This window comes from Aulonocara stuartgranti, assembly GCF_965226115.1.
Source record: "Aulonocara stuartgranti genome assembly, chromosome: 1".
NCBI classification, from domain to species: domain Eukaryota; kingdom Metazoa; phylum Chordata; class Actinopteri; order Cichliformes; family Cichlidae; genus Aulonocara; species Aulonocara stuartgranti.
In genome coordinates this window covers 39,969,037-39,995,767 of record NC_138939.1, presented here as the reverse complement: position 1 = coordinate 39,995,767, position 26,731 = coordinate 39,969,037, and the positions used below count along the sequence as shown (strand labels likewise).

At 41.0% G+C, this 26,731-nt stretch overlaps 1 protein-coding gene across 9 annotated transcripts in view; it reads right to left on the bottom strand.

The window, feature by feature from the left end:
- Positions 1–26,731, bottom strand: part of LOC309705044 (multiple epidermal growth factor-like domains protein 11) — a 245,181-nt gene that overhangs the window by 45,924 nt on the left and 172,526 nt on the right. For all 9 annotated transcript variants that reach the window (XM_082530613.1, XM_082530615.1, XM_082530616.1 and 6 more), the window contains 3 exons: positions 15,954–16,166; positions 15,551–15,725; positions 1,270–1,390 (listed from right to left, as the gene is read on the bottom strand). In XM_082530613.1, the coding sequence (XP_082386739.1) occupies positions 1,270–1,390; positions 15,551–15,725; positions 15,954–16,166 (509 nt within the window). The remainder of the gene's footprint in view (positions 1–1,269; positions 1,391–15,550; positions 15,726–15,953; positions 16,167–26,731) is intronic.

The window sequence follows — 26,731 nt, the reverse complement described above, 5'->3', positions numbered from 1 at the left end:
GATAATTCAACTGTTCAGTTCAGTAATATTTTGGATTATTGTTTAAATGACTTTTAAAAATGTATTTATCTTTTTAAAGGCTTTGCTTAACTTGAATGTAAGTAATAAGAAATGTTTCTAATTTGTCATTCCCTTCCATCCTTCACCATTTCCTGGGCTTTTCCCACTAAAAACACTGAGCATATTAAAGTACATCAAAGTAAATTAAGTCATGGGTGACTAAAGAGAGAGAGTACGCGGGTTTCACAGGGTTCGTTCTTGTTCTAACCAAAGCTCTCAGGCCCTGGTCCTGTTTTCTGCTTCTTCAGATGTCTCTCTATTTTAATTACCTGTGGTCCCAACCACGTTCAGAGGTGTATAAATATTTAAACATGCTGATATTGAGAGATATAAAGCAAGCAGAAAAAAGACCAGGTAAGGACTGGAGATTGTTACAGTTGATGTCTTCACATTTTTAGAGATGTGAAATTGAATGAATGGTGAAATTGGAGAAAATTTGGGGTTTCTGGTTTTCAAATGCAGGATCAAACAAAAACAGGGCTAGGAGATCAAGGCTGGAACTTTTTAATATCAAATCAATTTTCTTTAAGCGTTTAGAAAAGTCCGAAAGTGTAGAAAAGATCTGTCAAAAAAAGCTGCAAATAATTTCACTGAGTTACTGTGAAATATAACAAAGAAAAAGCAGCAAATTCCCAAATTTGTTTAGTGATCTTGTGGAATTAGCTAAAAACTTTTGTATGTGTACTAGAAGCACAACTTGAATAAAGCAAGAGTTTGGAAACATTATGTCAAGGCCATGTAACCTAACTTTTTTAAAGGTTTTTATCACACTTGACCTCTTGAAATAAAAACAAGCATTTTTATCTCCTGGTGATCACTGAAATTCAAGTTATACACCCTTCCCCACTCACTTCAGATAGGCCTGGTTTTCTTCAGATTCAAATAAATGCAACACCATCAACATTTAATTAATTTCAATAGTCAACAGAATATGTAGTACTTAAAATAGCAGTTTTTCAAGCTCTCGTCAACGATATGCTCTGCAGCTTCTCCACAGGAACATCCACATGTACATTTTTAGATTAGAAAGAAGTACCAGAGGCTCTGCTGAAAATGTTAGACATTCAGGGAAACACTACAAGTTACAGTGAAGACTGTGACTCCTTACAAAAACAATTTTGATAGTTGTTCCTCTTGTCCAATTCTAAAACATAATAATGAAGGAAATTTCAACACTCTGTCTTTAAGAACGTGCTTGTAAAGCACTACCTTCTCTGCAGATGCAGGAACCATCAATGTGTGAGCAGGAGATCTCGTTTTGGCAGGAGCACGATGAGGAGCAGTTGATCCCGTACAGGCCTGCAAGACAGCTGATAGAGCAGTCGTCACCCTGGTCACACAAAAGGAGACAGGAAGGAACTGAAAAATAATGGTAAAGGTAAGATAAAAGGCCTGGAGTTGATTTGAGGTGAAGTGCTTGCATTTGGAAGATTTTGCTGTGAATGGACAACAGGTGGTCAAATCAGCTCTCCGTGAAGGTGAAACAACCAATGCTTAAGCTCACAAAGACAGAAAAAACCCATCGGAGAAGTTGCTACTATATTAGGGTTGGACTCAGCAATGCAAAAAGACCTGGACGTCCACAGGAAGACAGCTTTCCAGGATGATCGCAGAATTCTTTCTATTGCAAAGAGAAACCTCTTCACAACAGCCAACCAAGTGAACAGCTCTCTCCAGGAGGTAGACGTATCGATATCCAAGTCTATCATAAAGAGAAGACCGCATGAAAGTAAATACAGGGTGTTCACTGCAAGGTGCAAGCCACTCATCAGTCTCAAGAATAGACTGGCTAGACTTTGCTAAAAAAAACACCCAAAAAAGCCAGCACAGATCTGGACAAACATTCTTTGGACAGATGAAACCAAGATCACCCTCTACAAGAATGATGGCAAGACAAAAGTATGAAGAAGGTGTGGAACAGCTCAGGATCCAAAGCACACCACATCATCGGTAAAACGCGGCGTCGGCAGTGTGACGGCTTGGGCATGCATGGCTGCCAGTGACACTGGGACACTCGTGTTTACTGATGATGTCACTCAGGACAGAAACAGACGAATGAACTCTGAGGTGACTGTCTGCTCAAATCCAGCTAAATGCAGTCAGATTGATTAGGCAGTGTTTCATAATACAGATGGACAATAAGCCACAACATACGGCCAAAGCAACCCAGGAGTTTATTGATGCAAACAACCTGATCTTAACCCAACTGAGCTGCATTTCACTTGCTGAAGATTAAACTTTGCACAGAAAGACCCACAAACAAACAGCAACTGAATGCCTGTGAGAGCATTAAAAAGGAGGAAACCCTGGGTGTTGATTTAGCTCACTGCGATGAGCAGGTGACCATATGCCGCATGGCTGAGACCAGCCGGCCCACATTCGATTCCAACCTTTTGCTGTATATCTTCCCCCATCTCTCGCCCTCCGCTTCCCTGTCACTCTTCACTGTACCCTGTCAAATAAAGCTGTAAAAAGGCCAAACGAAAAGGAGGAACCCAGCATTTGGTGATGTCCATGAGTTCAAGACTTCCGGTTGTCATTGCCTGCAAAGGCTTTTCAACCAATTATGTAGTAATAAACATTTTATGCTCAGTTATTTAATTTGACCAATTATTTTTGTTTAAAAATCCCTTCCTTTTTATGCAATCTTTTCTTTCAACTCACTGAATTAAAACTGAGTCTAGTCTGCACTTCAACTGCATCAGAATTGTTTCATTTAAAATTGAACCCCCTGTCTGGGGCTCTCCTCAGCTCTTTCCAGGAGGGTGGCGTGGCTGCCCCTCCGATGGTCCTCCTTGGGCTCTCACGCTCCTGGGGGCCACCAGATGTCTCCTCCATGCCTGCTTCATGCAGGCACATTACAAGGAGAATCCTTTTGAATACAAGTGCGCTCACGCACACAGGTGCTCACAGGCTTTCTTGCCTCCCACCTCAAAGCACATTCTGCGCTGTCAGTCTTGTGTGCTGCAAAATAAAATTCAATATTTAGTATTTACTGTTAGTTACACTTATCTAGGTTATTGCTGCAGTGCTGTTTTTATTGTGTTGCTCTCCTTTTACTTGTTTTCTTTTTTTGTATCAACAGGTAAACAGCGGATTTGTTTTTTAGTGTCTTCTCTCACTGTCCCTCTTCCCCTCTTCCCCTCTGTCTGTCTGTCTGTCTGTCTGTCTGTCTGTCTGTCTGTCTGTCTGTCTTTCTTTCTTTCTTTCTTTCTTTCTTTCTTTCTTTCTTTCTTTCTTTCTTTCTTTCTTTCTTTCTTTCTTTCTTTCTTTCTCTGCCCCCAGGCATGTCTGTCCTATTTGTGACTTAAAATAAAATAATTTGAATAAATAAATAATAATAACAAAGGTCAATCAAGTGGACCAATATGGCAAAGCCATAATGGTCCACTTAGTAAAATAAATCCATCTTTCTTGGCCTTCAGACAATAACTCTGATTGCTAAAGAACTGAAGAGGACAGGGGGGGAAATCATTGTGGTGATGTACAGAACCAAAATCTCTGTCCAAATATTTATGGACCCAACTGTATATGTGTGTTATGTGTTACATGTTAATGTACATGTATAAATATTTTTAATGTTGGAGAGTTCTGTATGTGTATGCAGCTGTCTAGAGGCAACCTTTTCAGAAAAATCTGAAACCTTCTAATTATTTTTTTCCTGGGGACCCTGTGACACCCCATTGAAGAGCCGTAGGCTGGATCTCTTAAGATCTCACTGTTCTGCTCTCTGGCAGCAGCACCATGCTCTCCCCCTCTCTCCCATGCACTTTAGAGCAACACGCAGCAACACTACACATGAGCGGGAGGAGGGAGGTATGGGGTCTTCACACACCCCCGTTCTCTGCTAGCCATCGGGGCGGGGGGGCTGGGAGGAGATGTTGGCTGTCCGATTGGCCTCCCTGCTGATGCGGAGCCTGGGACGGTCTGCTTGCCTCCACCCCGGGGGGAAGGGTAACATCTCTTGGGTGTGGGTTCTGTTTCCCCCTCTGGGGGCGAGGGTACCTGGACCCGGGGTATAGAGTATGTTTGGGGAGTGTGATTGTGTGTACATGTCTATTTATGTCAATCCCTACGTTGGGTGAGTGCTGAGTGTTTGTATATGTGTGCATGAGGGTGGGAACGCATGTTTGTGTCTGTGTGTGCCTGTTTGTCTGTGTCTATATGTCAGGTCGGGTCTTAGACTCCACCTCTCTGGGAACTCCCAGGCCCTCCAAGGCCTGTCTCCCCTCACCACACTCCCTGCCGGTGACTCCCTGCACACCTCTGGATGTCTGGGGCCTGGATCTCCTCCATGCCTGCTTCATGCCCTGGGGGACGGGGCTATGGCTCTCTACATCCTCTAGCAGACCATTACATGTGGAAACCATTTGAATACAAGCGCGCTGATCCACACAGGTGTTCACTGTTCATGGACTTAAATAACACCTTTCTTGGCTGCTACTTCAAAGCACATTGTGCGCTGTCTGTCCTGCGTGCTGCACAACAACATTGAATATTGAGTATTTACTGCTGTTTACACTTAGCTAGACAACAAAGACAAAGATAACAAAGACTCCTGACTCTCAACTTGCCTCATCTACTGATTCACATAAGCATAAATGCTTTGTATGTAACATTTACTGATGAACACATGAGAGAGTAGCTAGACTGCAGACTAATCAATAAAGGACATGTCGTAGTGGCGAGACAGACAGCTTGGCATTAGCAGGATATCTAACCTTATCCTGTGCTGATAGCATGCTGGGAGAGCAAGCTTCACACATCTGAAATCTCAGGCACCATGACACATTGATTGGGACCTCCAACATATAAACTTTGCCAATTAAAATTGTATGCTTCAAACCTGCTGCCTTTAAATTGCTATTAATCTAATATTCACAAAGCTATCCAAAAGACAGGAGGACAAAGAGCTCTTATTAAATTTGAAACACTTGAAAAATAAATAAAATTGAACATCAATGTGTTCAGTAAGGAAAATCAACTGAATTTCCCAGGACTGTAAAGTCACCTCTTGTATAATAATTATGTACAGATTGGTGGATTAATGATCATTTGCTTGGCAACTTTGATTTAAATTTTTGTTCTAAAAGCCAGTTATTTTCAGTTTTTAAATCAAAGATAACAAAACAAAAATAATGTGTTTTTTACTTCATAACCCAAACACTAGCTGTGCAGCCTTGGAGGAAAGCAAAGAAATTTAACAACTCTACGTAGTCCCCTAAAATAAACAAATACCATCACTGTCACTATAGGAATGGAGAGACTGAGTATCAAACTGCTGCTTCTGTACTTCAACGTGATTGCCTCTACACTACTAACAATTACAGGAACACTTGGAAAACGCATCAGATCTCAATAGGGGAAAATTGTGCCGGATATCTATACAGATATGGACTGAGTAATGTGTTAGCAACAAAAGTATGAGGCACTGTTTGATATTAAAATCATGAACCTAAATTCACAGACACCCTGAAAATTAAAGTGAAACATTTAATTGCAGCAACTCCAAATTGGTGCGTTTTAGTTTGTATGGCATACAGATACTTGTAATGATGCCTGACAATGTTGGAACAACATGTGGTGTTGAGGAGAATCCCCTATGTTTCTGTTCACCCAACAACATCAGGTCTTCTATTGGATTTAAGTCAGGTGAGTATGGGGGTCAGTCAGTAGTATCAATTTCTTCATCCTCTCATATCATTGCCACATGAAGCCTGGGATTGTTGTGCAGCAGGAGGAACCCGATGATGTTAAAGGGTTCTGCTGACCCTTTCACTTCTCTCATATGTGATCAGGGTGAGCCTGACCACACCTACGAGAGGTCATTTGTCGGGTTCTGGTCGTGCTCATCCTGTTCCTCCTTGCACAAAAGAGCAGATATTGGTCCTCCTCATAGATTAAGTGTTGCAGAGTGTAGCATTGTGGAAAAGAGTTGAGAGAATCCTCCACTAAACATTTTGGTTGGCATTACTTTTCATTTTTTTACTAATTGCATGCTTTGGTGTTTTTGTGTCTTGTGTGGGCCACACCCATGTGGGAGTGGAGATTCTACTCTAGTCCAACAGCCAGCTATCTGGAGTTGAGTACAGGGAGCAGTTGATTGGGAAGGATTTTAGGCCTTCTCTATAAAGGGGAGAGGGCAGGTTGTTGTTTTTTAGTAGGACACTGCTGGAGCAGGGAAGCCAGCTGACCTTGGAGACTCCAGGATGAAACATTTTAAAGGAAAGGATTTTTAACTTGGCCTGGTTTTGCTTTTAAAATAATCTGATGATGCTGGAGGGAGGACTCGTTTGAATTAGGATTCATGTGGATTTGCTGGGATAAAAACACTGGACTGGACACTATCTGTGCCCAAGGAAAGGAAACTGGTCAAGATTTAGAGAAGTGTGAGCTCCAGAGTGGAAGCCCCAGGATCTGGTGTAAAGACCCACCCTCGAACAACACCAGGCCTGATAAGGCTAACAATCCTGACCACGGCAGCTTTGGGCCTTGGATTCCAGACCGGAGTTGTGTCCTCAGCCAGTAGTCTGACTTGGAGGGGAAAAAAATGAACATTGTGTACACCATTGCAGTGTGAGTGTGTAGATTTCTTACTGGTCAGTATTGGAGCTTACTACGTTCTTGTATGGAGGAAATTTTGAGCTGTACGTAACACAAGGACGTTCTACTTTTGTGTTCAGGTCTCCTAGACTAATATCCTGTATCCTTCTCCTGAGACTGTGCCTGGAGAGACAGCAAGGTGTCACTAGGTATCACCTCATAATACCACTAGTGACAATGACCCAAGCCAAATACAGAAGTAGTGAAAAAACTGTCAGAAAATAAGAGGATGGGAAAAATGTGTCATTTTGCCCCTCTAGTGCGCCTGCTGTTAACTTCATTAACACCAAAGCACCTGAAACTGATTAATAACTCCCTCTGGATCTAAATCCAGTAAAGGTGCAAAGGTTTTAAACTCTGAATATGTTAAGTGTGTTATTGTAACACATTAATTATTCAGTGACCTGGGGGGCTGGGGACTTTACAGGGAGTGCAGAATTATTAGGCAAATGAGTATTTTGTCCACATCATCCTCTTCATGCATGTTGTCTTACTCCAAGCTGTATAGGCTCGAAAGTCTACTACCAATTAAGCATATTAGGTGATGTGCATCTCTGTAATGAGAAGGGGTGTGGTCTAATGACATCAACACCCTATATCAGGTGTGCATAATTATTAGGCAACGTCCTTTCCTTTGGCAAAATGGGTCAAAAGAAGGACTTGACAGGCTCAGAAAAGTCAAAAATAGTGAGATATCTTGCAGAGGGATGCAGCAGTCTCAAAATTGCAAAGCTTCTGAAGCGTGATCATCGAACAATCAAGCGTTTCATTCAAAATAGTCAACAGGGTCGCAAGAAGCGTGTGGAAAAACCAAGGCGCAAAATAACTGCCCATGAACTGAGAAAAGTCAAGCGTGCAGCTGCCAAGATGCCACTTGCCACCAGTTTGGCCATATTTCAGAGCTGCAACATCACTGGAGTGCCCAAAAGCACAAGGTGTGCAATACTCAGAGACATGGCCAAGGTAAGAAAGGCTGAAAGACGACCACCACTGAACAAGACACACAAGCTGAAACGTCAAGACTGGGCCAAGAAACATCTCAAGACTGGTTTTTCTAAGGTTTTATGGACTGATGAAATGAGAGTGAGTCTTGATGGGCCAGATGGATGGGCCCGTGGCTGGATTGGTAAAGGGCAGAGAGCTCCAGTCCCACTCAGACGCCAGCAAGGTGGAGGTGGAGTACTGGTTTGGGCTGGTATCATCAAAGATGAGCTTGTGGGGCCTTTTCGGGTTGAGGATGGAGTCAAGCTCAACTCCCAGTCCTACTGCCAGTTTCTGGAAGACACCTTCTTCAAGCAGTGGTACAGGAAGAAGTCTGCATCCTTCAAGAAAAACATGATTTTCATGCAGGACAATGCTCCATCACACGCGTCCAAGTACTCCACAGCGTGGCTGCAAGAAAGGGTATAAAAGAAGAAAAACTAATGACATGGCCTCCTTGTTCACCTGATCTGAACCCCATTGAGAACCTGTGGTCCATCATCAAATGTGAGATTTACAAGGAGGGAAAACAGTACACCTCTCTGAACAGTGTCTGGGAGGCTGTGGTTGCTGCTGCACGCAATGTTGATGGTGAACAGATCAAAACACTGACAGAATCCATGGATGGCAGGCTTTTGAGTGTCCTTGCAAAGAAAGGTGGCTATATTGGTCGCTGATTTGTTTTTGTTTTCTTTTTGAATGTCAGAAATGTATATTTGTGAATGTGGAGATGTTATATTGGTTTCACTGGTAAAAATAAATCATTGAAATGGGTATATATTTGTTTTTTGTTAAGTTGTCTAATAATTATGCACAGTAATAGTCACCTGCACACACAGATATCCCCCTAAAATAGCTAAAACTAAAAACAAGCTAAAAACTACTTCCAAAAACATTCAGCTTTGATATTAATGAGTTTTTTGGGTTCATTGAGAACATGGTTGTTGTTCAATAATAACATTACTTGCCTAATAATTCTGCACTCCCTGTAATATTAGGCTTTGTTTCTACAAATCTATGGGAAAATAACTGTTAAAACGTCCTTTTAACAGGAAGACACCTCTGGCAGAACTGGGATGGTCAGCCATCTGTTGCAACTGGCTGGGAATGAGGGGAGCAGACAAAACAACACTGAGAAAGAAAACCAGAGATTAATAATAATTAACAATTTGATGTGACGTGGCATATAAACTAGATTCCAAATTCCTCGCAGTGTTACTGGAGTCCAAACTTATTCCATCCAGAGTAATTATCTGGTTAGACACATTGTTTCTAAGACTTTTCAGGACGAGTACAATAGCTTCTGTTTGTCTAAATTCAGAAGCAGGGAATAAGCAGTCACCCAGGTCTTTACATCTAGGAATGTATTTCAGTTTAACTAAATGATGTGCTGGGTATCATCTGCAAATGTGTGCTGTGCATTCTAATAATACTGCAGAATGAAAGTATAATGTAAACAGAATTGGTCCTAGCACAGAACCCTGTGGAACTATGTCATTAACGGCAGAAGAAGACTCTACGTTTACATGAAAAAATTGTGCTCTACTTGATAGATGATCTGCAGATGATCAGTTAATTGTTTCATAACTACTCTTTGAAGAATTTTTGGACAGTAGCTTAAATAGTCTATTTAAATATTAGTACTATTGAAAGTAGCTGTACGTAATGACAGGTTTGTCAGATGGTTACAAATAATTTCTCCAATGGTTGAAATTTTATTTGTGAAGAAATTTGTCAAGTCATCACAAGTTATGGTTAAAGGAAGCTCAACACAGCTCTGACTCTTTGTCAGCCTGGCTGCAGTGCTGAGAAGAAACCACCTTCAATCAATGATGAATACTAAGATGTCCTCGCTTCACAGAGGGCTTTTCCTTATATAGTGGAGCAAACTCTTCTAAATCAGTGAGATGCAATTTTTTCTCCAGTTTTCAGGTTGTCTGCTTCAAGGCGTCCATTGTGGATTTAACCAGGGAGTCAAGAACTTCTGATTCAAGGCTATTTTCAGAGGAGACACAGTATCCAGAGTCAGAAACAGTGAGGAGAGAAAACTATTAACAAGTTAATCGACCTCTGTGGGATTAGAGTTTAGGTAACTGCTCTGAACTGTTGCTAAATGACATTGAAGACGATAACAGTGGAGGAATTACATCCTTAAACTTCGTTACAACAATTTCAGAAATCATTTACTGCAATAAAACACGTTCTCCACTGCTGTTAAATTTAATATTCACTTGAATAGAACAGGAAACAATAGCCCTATATGGTAATTGTACATGTACAACGAAATTATGAGTGCTAGACGCCAACTCTGCAGGAATAAAATGTAAATAGTAAGACAGCAGCAATAAACTGGAGAAAGGTGTACAGTTAAGATGAATATATACAAGAGAAAGGCACAAAATAAGAAAAGGCACACATAGAAAACAAAGTGCTTGGAAGTAGAGCAAAGGACTTGGTCTAATATAGAGTCAATGTGTAAGTATAGTGTAGAGCAGGGGTGTCAAACTCAAATACACAGTGGGCCAAAATTCAAAACTGGAACAAAGTCGAGTGGCTAACATTAATATTTACTGAAAAAAATCTTCCTCCAGATATAAGAATGAATCTTTTCTTATGGACTCAAACAAGTTTTGCTGAAAAACTGAATATGGAACAAGCAAAGCTTAATACTAAACAATATACATATTAGCTGTATGATACCAGTAGGCCAGCTCTGATAGTAATTTGGTGTGGCTTCGCGGGCCAAATGTAATTAGGCTGCGGGCCAAATTTGGCCCGCGGGCCAGAGTTTGACACCTATGGTGTAGAGTAATGAGGGTTACTCAAACTGACCCACCACGGGTGGGCTTTCAGCGGATAGTGTTTGTTAATAGTCTGAACGGCCCAGGGGAAGAAGCTGTTTGTGAGTCTGGAGTTGGGAGACCTGACTGACCTGAGGCGCAGACCAGAGGGCGGTGGGTCAAACAGGTTTTGGGCGGGGAGCGAAGGGTCACCTGTGATGGTGGCGATGGTTATCTGGCAATGGGCTCCAGGGGTGGCAAATGACAGCCAATGATTTTTACCTTCTGCGCAGCCTTCCCATTTTTAGTAGTGGCCCCTGCGTACCAAATATCCAGGCAGCAGGAGAGCATGCTTTCCACATGGCCAGGAAGACCAGGAGAACTTCCAGTCCAAGTTATTGTAGTGGTAGTGCAGCCGCTGCTGGGCCTTATTTACCAGAGCGTTGGTGCTGTGGGTCCAGGTGAGATCGGTGGAGTTTATTGTAAATTTAAATGTTATTAAAAATTATCAGAGAAAAAAGGAGTCTGTGTGTCAGAGGGGGTCAGAGTTTGATTGACTCTTCTTAGCTGCCTCACAGCATTACGCTTTCAGACAGCACAACGGTATCTTTATGATAAGCAACAACCGCCCTGGTTCAAAGCGGCATCTACGCTGCTTCACAGAGTAAAGCACCTGTTTCTCATAAACGTAACTGGAATAGACTTCATGCTGACCTCCTGTTTTTACCAGTCTGTTTTGCATGCTTGGAACTGGACTGTTTTTATTGTAAAGATGGTAATGTAGAGGAGGCTCTACTTTACAATCCCTTGATACCAAGTATGATGCTCAGCACTGTTAGTGTTCAGAGGTTCCTCATAAATGCTGGCCTAACAAAGCTGGCGGGGCTGAGGACAGCAGGCCAGTGGAAAACAGCTGCCAAGCTGGCTTAGGAGACTGGAGTGAGATCTTTGTGCCTTCAGGAGAAGCTGGTGGAAGAGGTCATGGCTGGTCTTCCTGGACTCTTAAGGGCTGCACTGGGCACTCACTCTGCAGGTAACAAACCAATTTCATCTGACAGTTGGACGTCCCTGTACAAGCTTCCCATAGAGAAACGCAGTGTGGCTCTCCAGTGGAGAGTGGTGCATGGGGTCATGGCTATGAATAAACACGTGGAACATACAGGGAGTGCAGAATTATTAGGCAAGTTGTATTTTTGAGGAATAATTTTATTATTGAACAACAACCATGTTCTCAATGAACCCAAAAAACTCATTAATATCAAAGCTGAATGTTTTTGGAAGTAGTTTTCAGTTTGTTTTTAGTTTTAGCTGTTTTAGGGGGATATCTGTGTGTGCAGGTGACTATTACTGTGCATAATTATTAGGCAACTTAGCAAAAAACAAATATATACCCATTTCAATGATTTATTTTTACCAGTGAAACCAATATAACATCTCCACATTCACAAATATACATTTCTGACATTCAAAAACAAAACAAAAACAAATCAGCGACCAATATAGCCACCTTTCTTTGCAAGGACACTCAAAAGCCTGCCATCCATGGATTCTGTCAGTGTTTTGATCTGTTCACCATCAACATTGCGTGCAGCAGCAACCACAGCCTCCCAGACACTGTTCAGAGAGGTGTACTGTTTTCCCTCCTTGTAAATCTCACATTTGATGATGGACCACAGGTTCTCAATGGGGTTCAGATCAGGTGAACAAGGAGGCCATGTCATTAGTTTTTCTTCTTTTATACCCTTTCTTGCAGCCACGCTGTGGAGTACTTGGACGCGTGTGATGGAGCATTGTCCTGCATGAAAATCATGTTTTTCTTGAAGGATGCAGACTTCTTCCTGTACCACTGCTTGAAGAAGGTGTCTTCCAGAAACTGGCAGTAGGACTGGGAGTTGAGCTTGACTCCATCCTCAACCCGAAAAGGCCCCACAAGCTCATCTTTGATGATACCAGCCCAAACCAGTACTCCACCTCCACCTTGCTGGCGTCTGAGTGGGACTGGAGCTCTCTGCCCTTTACCAATCCAGCCACGGGCCCATCCATCTGGCCCATCAAGACTCACTCTCATTTCATCAGTCCATAAAACCTTAGAAAAACCAGTCTTGAGATGTTTCTTGGCCCAGTCTTGACGTTTCAGCTTGTGTGTCTTGTTCAGTGGTGGTCGTCTTTCAGCCTTTCTTACCTTGGCCATGTCTCTGAGTATTGCACACCTTGTGCTTTTGGGCACTCCAGTGATGTTGCAGCTCTGAAATATGGCCAAACTGGTGGCAAGTGGCATCTTGGCAGCTGCACGCTTGACTTTTCTCAGTTCATGGGCAGTTATTTTGCGCCTTGGTTTTTCCACACGCTTCTTGCGACCCTGTTGACTATTTTGAATGAAACGCTTGATTGTTCGATGATCACGCTTCAGAAGCTTTGCAATTTTGAGACTGCTGCATCCCTCTGCAAGATATCTCACTATTTTTGACTTTTCTGAGCCTGTCAAGTCCTTCTTTTGACCCATTTTGCCAAAGGAAAGGACGTTGCCTAATAATTATGCACACCTGATATAGGGTGTTGATGTCATTAGACCACACCCCTTCTCATTACAGAGATGCACATCACCTAATATGCTTAATTGGTAGTAGGCTTTCGAGCCTATACAGCTTGGAGTAAGACAACATGCATGAAGAGGATGATGTGGACAAAATACTCATTTGCCTAATAATTCTGCACTCCCTGTAAAGATCCAAGAACGGGGAGCCACAGTCTTTTCTGTCGGACCAAGGAAACACTGCAGCGCCTGTGGCTTGGCTGTCCCAGGCCTGCTGGCCTCTTTTCTTTGCTGTGACAGTGGCTTCCTGGGCTTAGGATTGTTTTAGAGGAGAGTCTCTTTATCCTGGGTCCAAAGTACTCTGTGGTGCAGCGGTGAAAGGTTTGCTTAATTAATTTTTCAATAGGTCAAGCTAAGATGAGTACTTGGCTCACAAGGAGGAACAAAATGAAGGGGCAGGATCAGTTAATTCTGAAATTACGTTCAAGGGGATAGTAGGTGCACGTTTAAAAGCAGAATTCGTTTATTATGAAATGGTGTCTAACACTGAAGAGTTTGTCTCTGTTTGGGGAATCAGTGGAGTTTTGTGTAAAGTAACTGGAGATGTTTTAGTTTTAAATTTCTGTGAAAATCAAACAGACACCATCTGTTTTGTGTTCATGTGTGTTTATTGTGTTTTGGTTGGGTTTTGTAAAGATCTTAATTTGGCATTCATCTTCAGTTATGGTTGTAGTATAAGCATCGATATAATAAAAGGTGTGTCAAAGGTCTTCTGTCAACACTTATGTATTAAATTATAGAAAAACAGCTCATGGAACAGACGCCAATGAAACTGCTGATACAGACGATCAGCCTTGATGTGACTGTTTGATTTGGTTCTTGCCTCTGTGAGCTGACAATAACAGACAGCATTGAAAGACCAAAGATCCAAACAGGACACACCGAGGTAAGATCTCTTATAAGGATAATGAGGGTTTCATCTTAAGCATTACTATAACTCACTTAGTGTAACTGGAAAGACATTATTGGACAACCACATCATTGGAGCAAGTATAGGTCTCACAGCTTTATAGACAGTGGCACAGCTTTGGGTCCATCTTGTAAGTTTACGGCCATGCCAACTTTATTTATGAAACGCTACGTCCAACCACTGACCAAAATGCTGGACTGACTTCATGGACAAATGCTAATTTACTTTGTACAACTGGCAATTAGCATTGATAATTCAGAGCAACCAAAGCTTTCTAAATGTGATGTAAGATTAGAAGGCAAACTAAACTTCACCTAAACTTACTCATCAAAATGGGAACAAGACCTGCTTAATAAAACGGCGCATACATCTGCACTAGTTACAGACAAATCAACAAGAGATTTTAAATATTACTGCATGCAAACCTTTAAGGTACTCTCACTGTTACATATAGGCAGAAACTCCACATACTTTTGTACCATCCTGACACTCGTGCTCTCTTTGTCAAACATCGTACGAGTTGCACCTGCATTAGCCTTTCTGCTTTGCGAGCCACATTAGCTCTGTGTCTAAACCTGCAGAGTCAACAGCACCAGTTGTTAGAGGATGTCCTACGCCTTCTCTGTGCATCTTCTGCACACACTGGCTGTAAATACCCTCTCCTCAACCAGGTGGAAGTTGTTCATTATTTTTAACCTGTCTTCAGGTTAAATAATACTAGGAACCTCATTTACATGTGCAATTCTTTCTGAGGAAATCCTTTTGATTTCTTGCCGTTAAAGCCTCTGAGCCTGTGCTTTTTTCTTATGAATAGACCTATGGCTGATGCAATGCACTTAAACTTAAAAGTTCTGACAGATGTGGAGGATGTTAATTAGGCAAGTTTTAGTGAATAGCTGCATGCTCTGATCAAAGACATTATGCTTCTCTTAAGACTGTGGAATAGAATGGGTGGTGGTGAAAACTGAATTTCACTCTATGCTGTCCACGTGTTGTATCATCCGATAATGTAATGTAATATAATATAATATGATATGATATGATATACAGTTTTGATTGTAAAACAAACAGCAAATGTTTGAAAATACAAAATAAAACGTTTTACAAAATAAAAAATGCTGTTTTCTTGCAATCTCTGCACAGAGTATTCCAAAAATGATAAACACATGAATTGTGGCTCTTTAATAGAAAATAAATGATCTTCTCAAATATATATTGATTTGTGTGCAATTACATTGTCCAGCAAATTGAGGCATTCTCATGAACTTAGAATGAATCAATTAAAAACACACAGGTGAAATGGTAGAACGAGCAGCTTAGAGAAGAATCAAAGTATTTGCTTTGAGAGACGAGTCGTCTATTTGTTTCCATAGCACAATACAGTTAGGCAAGAAGCAAGGCAGCTGGCTCATCCTTTTCTGTGGGCTCCCTCTAGCTTGTAGATAGTTTGAAGATAATAGTTTGTTTTAAAAATACTCAGTGTTAAATCTTCCCATAATCCCATAATCTATATTTGGCAAGTTTAGAGTGAGACAAAACAAAAAGAACCAATAAAATTCCAATAACTGGACTGGGGGAAAAGGAAAGTGTTGGTGTTAAGCCACAGAAATCTTTTGCACTTACTATGTATCCTGGTGCACAGATACAAGCTCCAGTGATGCCATCACAGTAGGCTCCATTAGCACAAACACACAGCTCTCTGCAGCCCTCACCGTAGTAACCTGGTGGGCAGGTCTCGTCACAGTAAAGCCCAGTCCATCCCGCAGCACAGGTGCACTCTCCTGACAGAGGGTGACAGCTGAAAGAGCAGGAAGATTAGAAGGTTTTTTTGCAGTGTGTATATTGTTTTGTAGTTCTCCCATTTTGACCACCCTCGACACAAAGTTACTTTTATAGTAGGTTTAGTGGGAAAAGCAGAAATATGTGAAACAAAATATCAACTCCACTTTAACTAGATACAGTAATTCAAACATTCTATTCTACTGAAGTGTTGTACAGTAAGAAAGCCTGAGCAATGATCCAGTACCTGAGTGTGTTTGTGTGTATGCAGGGGCAGTATTTGTCACAGATGAGTCCATACAGGCCAGTGGGACAGAAACGATCCTGACAGCTAGGCCCCTTGAAGCCTTCGTTACAAAGGCAGGCGCCGTTGATGTGGTAGCATTTGGCTCTGTTCTGGCAGTCACACTTGTGAGCACACTGTGGCCCATAAGTGCCAACTGGGCATTCATCCTGGCATCTGGGTTGGTTTAAAAAACACGGAGGAGTTATTTTCCAACATTCTAAGCCTCTCTTCTAAAGGTGCCTGGGATTTTTCTGTATACAAGTTAGAGTGAAAGAAACAGTTATTACTGCAGCATTTGGGACTTCTATTACTTCTAATCAACTTTGTTACCTGGAAAGACACAATTCAGAGATAATAAATCGAGTTGGAATACAATCCTTGAGTAAACACCCCGTTTTTCTGCAAAATGTTGAGCTGGTATTTGGGAAAAGGTAACCATAGCTGTTTAGACAACTTCCCCTTGGTTCCCGGTAGGAAAATAACCTGGGACCAGAATAAGAGCCAAAATATTTTCAGTGTAATTCTGCAAAGAAAGCTAGTTTTCTATTGCACTGAATTTCATCACAAATCATTATTTCCATTATTATTAATCCGAGTCGTGTATTGTTAAATTATGTGCTCTCTGTACATTTTGAAAAAAATAATTGTCTAAAGATAACACATTAGAGCACATGGATAAGAGACTGCAACTGTTCTGCACTTTAAATACAACGCACTAGACCACAGTTTTGAAGAAAAACACTGGATTGTCGACCCTTTGAACTATTTTTATTCTGCCTCACTCAGCAAACCTCCACAATAACTAATTAGTTTAAAAACTTCACAAAAACCAAAACACAAAGGTCTAGAATGACCAAATTTGTATCTCTACTTTTTAGCCAACAGATCGCTGTATGACTCAGAATGGATCGAATCAAGCTTGTTAGACGGCCCATGGCTGAACCTAAAACAAGCTCTCTGTGGACAAGTAAAGATCTCTGATTTGAAGTCCAGCCCACAAAAATGATTTACCCCAGTAAACTGAACTCAAATGTCTACATGGGCAACAAAATATTTAAAATATCTCTACCCCTAAATGGTTATCAAACACATATAAAATGTGTAAAATTGGTGATTCCATTTCCCATAAAACTGCAAAACAGGAGCAAGATCTTTCCATCAACCCATATCAAAACGTCTGATCCTAATACAGCAACTTACAACATGCAGAACTCTCCATAGAACACAATATACAGGACAAAGGATGTTCCAAATGGGCCTCACACACTCAGACATATGCACACACTGCAAACACCCACTGAAAACTATGTGCACGCTGTATGGTCTTGTACGCCTACGAGGGCCTGTCGGAGGATATGTGAAGACCTTTCCACACGGTTTAGTTGCCACACCTAAACTGTTCATGTTAGGTGACATAAGCACATAAATGGAAGCACATAAATCAAACATAGTTGTTACTGCCTCACGCATCGCTAAAAAAATTATCTTCAAGAACTGGAAGTCATAACTTTGTGCATAACTCCGGTTGGCAGGGCCATTCATGTGCTACCTCTACCACACCTTACTTGAGAGCTCACTAGTCTGTGTACACGGAAGAATCCATTACAGAGAGAGTGCGAAGAAGAACAAAAAGGGAGTGACAAGGGAGTCATGAGATAGGAGGCGCCACCATGCGGCAATACACTGCATTACAACGGCAGCTGTTACACTACGCCAGGCTTCCCCAACTCAAGGCCTCGAGGGCTGGTGTCCTGCAGGTTTTAGATCTCACCCTGGGTCAGCACACCTGAATCAAATGATTAGTTCATTACCAGACCTCTGGAGAACTTCAAGACATGTTGAGGAGGTCATTTAGCCATTTAAATCAGCTGTGTTGGATCACGGACACATCTAATAACTGCAGGACACCGGCCCTCGAGGCCTGGAGTTGGGGACCCCTGCACTACGCAGTGACCCACCTCTCCTTTTTAATTACACTACAGCTGTATCATCATATATCACCATACACAACAACGATGGGCGACCTTCTAAATTCCTTGTTAATACACGTGGAGCTCCTGGTTTTCTGGCCAGCACTAAAGCCTCCAGTTCATCTCAGGCTGTGGCAGCACTCGAGGAGGAACAATATGAAAGTAAATACGGAGCAAAATGTGAGAACCTGAAAACTAAAGTGTGAAAATGTATAGGAAAAAAGATTAAGCTTCACACACTTGTGTTTATCATTTTTACATATTTACACAAATATATGGAGAGCTGCAAAACTTGTAATTCAATCATTTTAATTTTTTTTTTTACTACTCACAAGCACCACTCTGTGATTGCAACCTTTTAAATTAGTGAATACAACTGTTGACTTGCACTGATGACCAGTGTTGGGAAGGTTACTTTTAAAATGTATTCCATTACAGATTACATGCCCCAAAATGTATTCTGTAACGTATTCCGTTACGTTACTCGATGAGAGTAACGTATTCTGAATACTTTGGATTACTTAATATATTATCATGCTTTTTACAACAACGTGAATGTACTATTGCTGTGATTTATTACTGTTACTGAAGGGCCACAACTCCGAACTGTAGTAAAGGCACCTCTGACTAATACGTCGGGTTCGTGTCGGTTCGTAGCCAAAAAATAGCTTTACTTTGTTGTCTGGGTCAACTTTTCTTGCGAGAGACAGAGAGAGGCGTTGAAAGGCTGCTCCAACGGAATTTATTGTTTCGGAGGAAAACACGAACACGGTGTACAGTCGAGTCTTAATAGCTTACTTACAACTGGGCTCGTCAGGCACTCTTCTTGGCTGCAGTGGTTATTATTATATTTACATGCTTCCAGCTAGAGCAGGGCGATATGACCAAAAATATTTATCACGATATACATTTGAAAATTTGCGATAACGATATAACTGACGATATAACTGACACCAGACAAAATACTTTACAACTCCACAACTTTATTAGTGCAAAAAAAAACATCAATGTATTTTCACTTAAACAAGCAGCTGTTTTTTTATGTCCATTAAAGTTATATAAAAATGTAACAGTGCAAATTCCTCGCTGACAGTTTAACCAAAAGGCATTTCCAGTGGAAACTGGCCGACATATCCTCAGCATAACCATGTATAATATCCACAACACTTAAAAAGAGGTTATACACACACAATACGGTAATATCATGTTGAGGTGCAGTACGTATCACTCCGCGAGGCTCCTGCCTACGATAGCCGTAATGCTCCGACAATCCATCGAGCGCTGCGGCTTTGTAGCTTAGCAAAGTCGTAGTAAAACATTTGACAGATTTTCGAGCGCCGTGTACATAAAACCGTTTCGAGGTCAGTAAACACAACCAGAGTTCATACATAAGGCCCACGGGATTATAAGGGGCTCTGTTGACTTTCAGAAAATTCAAAGGATTGATTTTAAGTGTGCCGTATTTTCCAAACAACACGGTAATAACGACGGCCCGCTAGCATGCGCTACCAAAAATTGTGCTTTGTTGTGTATCTGACGGATGAAAGCGAAACCAGTTCCACACCACTGAAGCTGCAGCATTTTTACAAACCAGTTCTGGTTCATCCGTTTCATTCAACGATCCGCTCTCGCTCTTCTCTTTCTGCGTCGCTGCCTTGTGTGTATGTAAACACAGGCACTGCGCATGCACGTTTTACCCATATTCTATCGCCATATTTCATTTTCTTATCGTTGCCCAAAATTACACCGGTATTACCGTGAACGGTATGCTATAGCCCAGCCCTAGTTCCAGCTCCCGTTTTTGCTCGATGACAACTCGTACTTTTCCTTTTTCTCCCTCCTCGCGCTCACAGACACATAACGTGTATGGCAGTCCATTCTCCCTGCAGCACAGACTACACTGCCTATGATGCTATATTCTTTAGAGCTATACCTGTAGCATTAGTCATTACAAGAAGTGTTTGTGAACTAAAAATCAAGAATGTGGGATACTGTTTGTCCATGCGCGGACGGGGGGGCGAACATTTTTCTTGTAAAACAAAGGGGGGCCCAGCAAAAACAGTTTGGGAACCACTGCTTTAAACAAACAAAACGCCAGCACTCACTGAGTGTTTACTTTTAAGCGACATGAATACGTTTCAGCTATAGCTGTCATCAGTGCAAGTGAAGAGTTGTATTCCGTGATTTAAACAGCCCAGCGCTGCTCCTGACGGAGGGAAAACCAACCCTGCAGGGAGACCTACCTCGGCACTTGTGCAGGTGAAGCCAAAGGGAAGATTTGCTTCATCATATTTTCTAGTCTTTGTCTTAGAATGAAGTTGGTTTGGAAACATATTCAGCGATGCTTCATCTCCTACTTTGCATTTCTGTGGGTGCCCTGTGCTAGCAGTGTCCAAGTGTTTTGTTTTTTTCCCCCCTTTTCATACCGCGCCCCCCCCCTGCAATGGCTCTGCGCCCCCCTAGGGGGCGGGCCCCACACTTTGGGAAGGCCTGGTTTAAAGGATGGATAAGGGTATAAGATATAGAGTTAAGCACACAGCTTTTTGTATAATATCAAAATGGATCAAGTCGAAAACGCTGTCTCAGATGTAATCACTACAACTCTGCTTTATAGTCTCAACTTTCAATAAATGATTACTGTATGTGATTATGGCAGGGGAAACTCTTCTTATGATTCTAAAAGCCTTTCACAAGGTCTATAAAAGTATGTCTGCTTTTATAAACCTTGAGAAAGGAAGTGAACTCCAGTTGCTCTTAATAGTTAACTTCCATGTTTCTCATGTTCTTCAGTGTGTAATTGAATAGGAGTATATTACAAGCAACTAGTAAAAAGTCTGGACAAAAGATCAAGTATCTCGGAATTTAAAATAATGGTGCACAAAACCTTGTGGGGGAAAAAAAGCCAGGTATTCTAACTAAGGCTACGTTCACACTGCAGGTCTTGATGCTCAATTCTGATTTTTTGATCAAATCCGATTTTTTTGTCAGCGTGTTCACACTACAAATAAAATGCGACAGCAAACGCGCTCTAGTGTGAACGCTCAAAGCGGCCCGCATGCGCAAAAGAAGACTTCACACACAACACGCTCTGTTTAGACCCAGAGCAAACAGTATTGTTTGACTGATGGCCCTTAATATAAAGACTTCGGACTTTACATTTCCCAATTTTTGCTTTAAGTTATTTTGTTATTGACATAATAATGTAAATAACCTAATAATGATCCTTATTGCTGTTTTAGAGGAGCGGTGCTTCAAAGGATAGCTGCAGATTTCTGTCAGAATCTGCAGATTATACAGTACAAATAAAATGTTCACGTTTCTCCAACGTTGTCTTCCCAACAGTTTCACTGATATCTACACGGGATGGCCAGAGAAGCGTTCGCGATGTCTTCTCTGGCGCTGATAATTGGCGTCTGTCTTGTGTCGGTGACGTAAAAGACGGATTTAATGCGACGTGACCTTTCACACAGCAGTCGCTTTCTGAAACATCGGATATGTATCGGATTCAGTACCACATACGAAAGTGACCCAGATCGGATTTGAAAATATCGGATTTGTGCCGTTCACACTGTCATACCATGATCGGATATGGGTCGCACAGGGTCAAAAACATCGGATTTGATGCGCTTTCGCCTGCAGTGTGAACGTAGCCTATGATAAACTGTTGAAGGTAAGAACACTTTAAACAGTATTTAAATAGATTTGCAGACTCAATCTTTTAGCAGTTTTTATATGTATGAAGCTACAAGTATCGCAGTCTGAATACGACACCCCTGTAATAAAGCCTCCCTTTACAAACGGTTTTATTGCATTCTGTTTTAGAGAGTTGTTAATTAAACCAAAAACCTTATATTTAATAACTATAAATATACTCTATATATTTATATTTATTTATATTTACTCTATAACTATAAATATGAACACATGACGTTCTAGCAGGACAGCTGTACAGTACTGGAGACAGACCTCATAACCTGCTAGCTAAAGATGGCGTGCTTTCATGTTCGTGCTTTCAAGTGTTCAGTGCTTTGTCTCAGTTTTGCATAGAAGTGCCGATGAATATCCAAGAACTACGGCAGATGCTCAGCTACTGTAGTCTCGAGAAAAGGCACAACTTGGTACATTGATGGAAACCCCAAATTGATTTGTAGTCCAAACTAAGTTTTAATATTTTATACATTTAAAGTTCAAATTTATACATTTGCACTGCAGTTTTATATTTTTAAACCTGTATTTGTGCAATGATTCTGAGCTAGAAAAAGAACACTTAAAAGTCCAGTGTTTCCTCTGCAGGTTTGTAGGGTTTCCTTTTAATCATTTGCTAAATACTAACATTCACAAACTACAGGATATAGCTTTCAGATGAGGTGCCATACAATAGTTTTGGCATTGCACTTTTTCTGCAAAATTCTACAAAAAAGGTTGAATGTTAATGCAACAGAAATAACAATGCCGTCCAAGACAGGTTGCTGGTGAACTGGTGGATATTAAGAGATTAACAGCCATAAAGTAATTAAATTGTTGTTTAGAATAATAATGTCCAGAATACTCACTATACCCTGAGTTATAACTTAAGCAAAGAATTGTCAGTCTGGCTTTTACTAATATAAATTAAAACTGAATGGCACTACTCTCAAAGAGAGTGTTCAGAGCTCCAACATCAGAATCACTCACACCATACGAAGGTCAACAAACTTCATCATAAGACCCTGAGTGGTGCGCTCAAGGTGAATCTTTCAAAGTAACTGAATGGACTCTAATAAGAGTGAACTGTATAGAAAATTCTATAAGCCGAGTCAAGGCTGAATTTAGACCTGCTGCATCATTCTTAACACGTCTACAAGTTGAAACCATTAAGAAACAGACAAATCACTCAATTAAAATGGCTCAGTGAGGATTTCTGTTTAGTGTCACGTTTAAATCATGCCGACTTCCTCAGGACTGTTATCTTGGCTAATTCCATTAGAACGTGGAATGGCTGGGAGAGAACTCAATCTAGGAATTATTCCATGTAGGCTAATTCACCTGTCTGGGGCCTAAATGAATGGAGGTAATTTGGCTCAATTGAGAGTAATGACAGAGAGGGTGAGAGGGAAAGAACGACGGACAGGGTGGAAGCAGGAGAGAAAGGATAATTAAAGCAGAAATAACGAGTGGGAACGATTCAGAGCTGACCAACGGCAGATGAGGGTGCAAAAAGTCTTTTTCAAATAACAGACTCAGAAATTATGACGCTAATAAAGAAGAAAACTATTTAAAATGACTTGTTGTTCAAATGTGCCTCTTGTGGTGATTGTGCTTAAACAAACGTGGAAAAGTGTAGCAGTCTGAGTATTTGGGAGCAAGTGGATAAAGGCAGAAATTGCACAAGTATTTTCTAATTTACACTATGTGGAGTAATTTCTTACCACTGACTTCATTTTTTTATATCAGTATTATTTTGCCCTCACTGCGCAGACAGCACAGAAACAAAAATCACAGCTCAAACGCTGGAATCACGTCGTAGACACCTCATAACTAATGTGCAATTAGAAATCATTGTGTGTGTTTGCAACTTATGATATCGTGTTGCCTTTTGTTCATTTCTTTTTAAAGGCCACTATAGGTTTCTTGGTAGGGTATCATTGTAAGGTCTCTACCTTCCACTATAAAGCACCTTTGGGTGACTGATGTTGTGATTTGGCGCTATATACTGTAAATACAACTGAATTGAACCCACAATCTATTTTTGGATTTTATGAATCAGTGTGGTTTTCTAAACTAAAACTGCAGCAATAAACATCAGTTTCAAGTGCAGGCAGCTCGTTCTGTCACTGTGAATACTGATAGTGTTTTCGGGCTCTGACACAGAGTTTTAGTTTTGGTTTGGGAACCGGTGACAGCTGATGGAAGAGCAAGGATTGTTTTGGTTATGATTTCTCAGGAAAAAGTAAACGTGGCAAAAATGGCTGAGAAATAAAACAGTCTTGATAATTATCACAAAAAAGTCCTCTAATAATAATGATAAAAGCAGCATGATGGGAAGCCAGCCCTGCTCTTACTTTCACACCCTTACACTGCACCTCTCACTTTGTAAAAGACAAAAAAATATATACACAGTTGCACAAGTGATGGCTTATGCAGTGAGGTAACCATGGGAACTGCCTGCTAAACTTTGATCATTTTTGTCCTCTGTAAAACAAGCTGTCCAACTTTTAAAATGTTGTTAAAATCATATGTAAAAACATTTATTTCAGGATGTTTCTACCAGAAGTGTTCTACAATCTATTAGTCATTGGGTGCACTATAGTTTTACACACACTGCAAAAACACCATCTCAACTGCAAATCATGGTGGCAGGAACATCTTCTGAGGCTGACCTCACAATAACTGAGGGAACGATATATTCCATACCGAAAATACAGGATTAGCTAAGTCAGAGAACCTGAATAGGGCTGTTCATTTCATTAATTCCATTTTGAAGGTAAAATGTTCAAAAATTCTTGTTCATTTCTTTTGAAAGTATCAAAAGCAGCAAAAGAAAATGCTCAGTAGAGTTTGCTGTTGGTAAATTACTGGCTGTTAATTACAGAATGCAACTAAGTAAGTTCCCATTTGTGCTCCATTCCAAAATTGTCTCATCCTATGAATACCACCCCACAGGGAGGTCATCCATACCATTTTCTCTGGGAAAATGTTATCCTCCATACATACATTCAAACATCCATCTTCTGTTGTTTATCCAGGTCCAGATCATGTGGGCAGCAGTCTAAGCAGAGACTTCTCAACGTTCCTTTGCTGGCCACCTCCTCCATTTTCCAGATGTAACTTCTCCAGCATCCTGGGTCTGGCCTGGGGCTTTCTCCCAGTTTCTCCCATGCCTGAACCACCTCAGCTGGCTCCTTTTGATGTGGAGGAGTAGTAGCCCAACAAGCCCCTCCCAAATACCAAGCTCCCTATTCTATCTCTATGGCTAAGTCTAGCCATATGCAGTCTAGCCTGCATAGGAAATTTCAGTCACCACCCATTATTCAGCTCTCTCTTCACTGGTATAGCATTTGTCCCACTGCTGTCACTCCACCAATCCTTCAGATCCCCACTCCTTCACTCACGAAGAAGACCCCAAGATATTTAAACTCCTCCACTTGCTATGCACTCCAGCGCATTGCTATGGACAGAATCGGTAACAAAGGCCAGCCCCGGCAGAATCCAACACCCACCAAGAACTAGTCTTACTTATTACCAGCAATTTAGACCAATCTTTCGTAATGGTTGTACAGGAAACGGCTAGGCCACAAAAACGGACCTAACACCTCTTTGGTATTTGATCAAACTTTAAAAAACACATGTAGACTGATTGGACAAATTCCCAATTAACCTCTAATATCCACAATCTCCTGATTGTGGATATTAGAGGTCCAACTAGCAGGCTTATTCTCCTCTTCAGCTCCCTGGCATATCCAACCTGATGGTTTCCACCATCTGGTTCAGGTTTATTTTGTCATGACCACTGACCACCTTGCAGACAACTTCACACAACCACTCCAGCAATTGAGGTGCATAATATAGTCCATTTAGACTCAATGTTCTCAACCTTCCTCTGTTGAAGGACAGTCCAGCAACCTCTCCTGCCACCTAATCAAACTCATTACTAAGTGATGATCAGTTGATAGCTCTGCTTCTCTCTTCACCTGGAGGTCCAGAACATGTGGCTGCAGATCTGATGATAAATTTACAAAATCAATCATTGATCTGCAGCCCAAGGTTCCCTGGTGACATGTACACTTATGTTTGAATGTGGTGTTTATTATGGATAAGCAAACTGCCCTTAGCACAGAAGTCAAAGAATAAAACACCTCTTTTAAAATGTACAAATGTAAAATTCAAAAAACAGAGAGTACAGTCCAAAAGTCTTTAGCCACCCCCTATTTCGTTGTATTTTTCCTGGAAAATGGGAAGTAGGTGCAGTAATTTATTGAAATTGCAAACATACACTACCAGTCAAACGTTTTGACACAATTTCTCATTTAATGGTTTTTCTTTCTGTCTTTTTTTTTTACTGCTTTCTACATTGTAGATACAAACTATGTGAAAAAAGATTTATGGAATTATGTAGCAAAGAAAAGATATATAACTCTAGCCGCCCTTTGCTTTGCTGAAAGAGCTGCAAACCCTCGGCCTTCTCCCAGTGAGCTTCATGATGTACCGGTAGTCACCTGAAATGGTTTTCACGTCACAGGTGTGGCTTGTCACAGCTCATTTGTGGAATATCTTGCCTTCTTAATGGGGTTGGGACCATCAGTTGTGCTGTACAGAAGTCAGTTTGAGTTAGCTGACAGCTCTATTTAACAACTGTTAGAATTCATATTATGAAATGACAGTCAGTCTGCAAAATCAAAGTAATCGAAGCAAAGGGCGGCTATTTTGAAGAATCTAAAACATGTTTTGAGTTATTTCACTTTTTTGGTTACTTCATAATTCCATGTGTTCATTCATAGTTTTGATGCCTTCACTGAGAATCCACAATGTCAATAATCATGAAAATAAATAAAAAACATTTAATGAGAAGGTGTGTCCAAACTTTTAACTGGTAGTGTACATAGAACTAGAGTATATAAGGCACAGTTTTTATAATTCTATAAAGCTTGAAAATCAATACTTCATATGAAAAAACTATGACACAGCCTGAATTCTCTTAGGCGAGCTTTCTTGTAATGTCTCTTTGGAGATTAATATCTAAATTTCAGGAGCAGGACCACACCTCCAAACGCACTCCTTCCGGTTCTCATC